This window comes from Drosophila novamexicana, unplaced genomic scaffold (genome assembly GCF_003285875.2).
Source record: "Drosophila novamexicana strain 15010-1031.04,08,12 unplaced genomic scaffold, DnovRS2.1 tig00000024-arrow-pilon, whole genome shotgun sequence".
Lineage (NCBI taxonomy): Eukaryota > Metazoa > Arthropoda > Insecta > Diptera > Drosophilidae > Drosophila > Drosophila novamexicana.
In genome coordinates, this window is record NW_020824768.1 from 973,404 (window position 1) to 976,911 (window position 3,508).

At 46.0% G+C, this 3,508-nt stretch overlaps 1 protein-coding gene across 1 annotated transcript; it reads left to right on the top strand.

Annotated features, from left to right (window-relative positions):
- Window positions 1–1,353: 1,353 nt before the first annotated feature.
- LOC115771010 (NADH-quinone oxidoreductase subunit E) lies at window positions 1,354–2,283 on the top strand. The gene has a single exon (XM_030716516.1). It carries the CDS (start codon window positions 1,454–1,456, stop codon window positions 2,195–2,197), a length of 744 nt encoding a protein of 247 aa, XP_030572376.1. The 5' UTR covers window positions 1,354–1,453; the 3' UTR covers window positions 2,198–2,283.
- Window positions 2,284–3,508: the final 1,225 nt, after the last annotated feature.

Sequence of the window (3,508 nt, forward strand, 5' to 3'; positions counted from 1 at the left end):
TTGGATTTTTGTTCATGGTTTGGCCTCTAGATTAATTGTGCATCAAAATCTGGCAACGCTATTTTTGGTCGAAATTCATGTAAAAAATTGTACCCTCAAATATCCTATATAGACATGGGTCAACATTTCCCACCCCCATAACTCGGCCAAAACTCAACCAATTTTCACGAGGTTTGGATTTTTGTTCATGGTTTGGCCTCTAGATTAATTGTGCATCAAAATCTGGCAACGCTATTTTTGGTCGAAATTCATGTAAAAAATTGTACCCTCAAATATCCTATATAGACATGGGTCAACATTTCCCACCCCCATAACTCGGCCAAAACTCAACCAATTTTCACGAGGTTTGGATTTTTGTTCATGGTTTGGCCTCTAGATTAATTGTGCATCAAAATCTGGCAACGCTATTTTTGGTCGAAATTCATGTAAAAATTATACCCTCAAAATATCCTATATAGACATAGGTCGAAGTTTCCCACCCCGCTAACTAGGCTCTGGCAACGTGATCACCAATCAGCCAGTCAGTCAGGACAAACCGTTTTATATACAGAGATAAAGTTGGTATCCAATGAATAACCTGAAATTTAATCTAGCTTGTAGTCAAAAGTTAATTGGTAGAATGGGAAGTTTTCAATTGTTTTCGCTTATGGCCGCGAACCCATGTGATCTGTAATCAATGGAATTTTGAACAGCCATTATCGATTATCGCTTGTGGCAAACTTTTATTAGACACTTTACTGAATTACACATTTTACGAGATATTGCGGGCTGGCGTGTGGAGGCAGGGGGTGGCAACTGGTATACATTAAAAGCCGTAAAAAGAAAGGCAGGAATGCGGCAAATGGGAAGCGTAAAAGCCCAGGACAGGTGTTGATAACAATGGCGCCCCATCAAAGTGATTGACTGCGACACGCGCCCACCAAAAAATTGTGGGAATGAGTCTGTGAGGCTGTGCTCCATGTGGCCCCCAGGCAAAGTGCTCGCTCTTGCTTTTGCTCTCTATATTGCCAATTAGGCGGGGCATGCAATTTGAACAATTTGAGCAATTTTCAGCACGTTGGATGCCCGATCGGGTACTGATTGACATATTGTGCCAGTTAGTTATTGCCGCCAGACGCATCAAATGACGATTGTTGCCATGGCAGGCCAGGGCAAACCAATTCCTGACGCCTCTCACCTACTCGATGGCATATTGCTAATTTGATTGCGCTTGCCACAGAGGCGTGCGTAATGGGAACAAAGCGCTGACAATTTTCAATATCAAATTGAAATACAAAACTACAGGCGAGGCAGGCGGTACAGCTTGCGTTTCTCACATGCGTCGAGCTAGCTGCCAGCTCTGCCAGTTTACAGTCCACATACTCGAGAGGCACATGTACATATAAAATAATACATATACATATTGAGTATATTAATACATATAAATCCACTCTGGTGCTCGACTCCAATCAAGATGTACGCAAATTTGTTGCGCCTGTATCAGCTGCCACGCCTTGTGCTGCACGCACAGCCCAGTCGCGTCATATGCGCCACGCCGCCGCGCTACAAGGTTGACGCATGCAACATGTACGACAAGCTGAAGTTCGAGTTTACTGAGGAGAACAAGTGCCGCGTCAAGGAATTGTTGGGCTCGTATCCGGAGAAGGAGCTGCGCGGTGCTCTGTTGCCCTTGCTGGACTTGGCTCAGCGCCAGCATGGTTGGCTGCCGATCACGGCCATACAGGCTGTGGCCGAAGTGCTTAAACTGGAGCCCTTCGCCGTGTGGGAGGTGGCCAACTTCTATACCATGTTTAATATGCGTCCCATTGGCAAGTACCGTGTGAAGGTGTGCATGACGACACCCTGTCAGTTGCGCGGCTGTGCGGACGTTTTGCGTATCTGCGAGAAAAGTTTGGATTTAAAAGATGGCGAGACCTCAAAGGATATGGAGTTTACACTGAATACTACCTACTGCATGGGCGCCTGCGTCAATGGCCCCGTTATGTCTGTCAACGATGATCTCTACGAGGATCTCAACGTGGACGAAACAGAGAAGATCTTGTGCGAACTTAAAGATGGTAAATTGCCACCACCTGGACCGCGCAGCGGCCGCTTTGCCAGTGAGCCGATCGCGGGGCCCACCTCATTGCTGATGGAAGCACCGCCCGCGGGCTTTGGCATGCAAGAACTGTGCAAGCCCAAGACAAAGCCTTGTTAGCACCGCGCGGCAAGCGAATCACATTTTGATTAATAACATTTAAGGCATTAAAATGGCATAGTTTGTGGCCAAGCAGCAAATGTAAAGAGCGACTTTTCATACTCAGCGAAAAAGTGAAGACGGGGTATGTAGGCCCCTCTACCCACTTCTGTGTCTGCTCGGCCAAGCAGCCGAGAAGCTAGATTGTTATAGTATATCCTAGTCGAGCACTCCCAACTGGAGCAGTCGTAGTCTTGTTTTGTTTCTTATATCTCCTGCTGTCAACAGCTGTTGTTGCTTAGCTAGTCTCGACCTTATTGCATTGCATTGCATTGCACTGTTTATCCCCTGGAACAGGACATGCTTTGCAATTTCGCAGCGCTCGCAAAAATAAACAACAAACAGCAATGGCAGCCATGGCGAATCAAGCGCGAAACAACGCCCAAGTCCAAGTTAAAGCCCGGCCCTGGCCCAGTGCCTTTTGCCTGCCAGCCCGACCGCCCGTCTGCTTGCCATGTCCTGTCAGCCAATGCAGCAAGTAATCAGCTTTTGTCTTGTCTCTCTGACTGCCCGCCCGGCTGGCTGCCTGCTCCCACTTGGCGTTGCACGCTGTGGTTTGACCTCGGCCAAACCCCGTCGGCGCTCTAATGAAATGTTGCCAACCATCAACATGTAGCACTGGCAACAACAATAACAGAAGCAACGGCAGCAGCAACAAACTAAAACTACGAAAGCGATAGCAACAACGTCGATATTGTTTTAGCCAAAATAGTTTTAATTGCAGCACGCCCCCTAAAGCGGCTAACAACTTTTGTTATACCCAGTGCAGCATTGCACAAAACGGGTTACTTAATTTGCATTGTGCCACATTTATATTCAAGAACTCACAATTTAGAAACAGACAAATATTAAAAGTTGGCAACGCTACATCGGCGATTGAGAGAGCCTAACAAAGCACAAGCCGAAATTGTGACGTCACACGCTCTTGAAACGCGCTCTTTGGCGCCAAATAATGGAACTATCTTTAGAGCTCTCAATAGCGGCGAGATCAGCTTGAAGTTGGCTGCGCTTCTGCAACAAGCGTGTGTAAAAAGTGAAAATGTGAAAAGTAATAAAGTGAAACTGAATTTTAATCAAATTAAAGGGTAAGCGCACATATTTACTTTGCATATCATTAAAGGGTAACTTACAGTCGCTAACAGACGCACGTCAATGTCGTTCGATACGGGTTTCTGTTGCAATTTGTTGTTAGACAAACTAAGCGAACAATGCAGATTTACAGTTTTAATAAATCTGTTTGTCACTTTTGTTTGCCGCTTCAATGGCCATCAA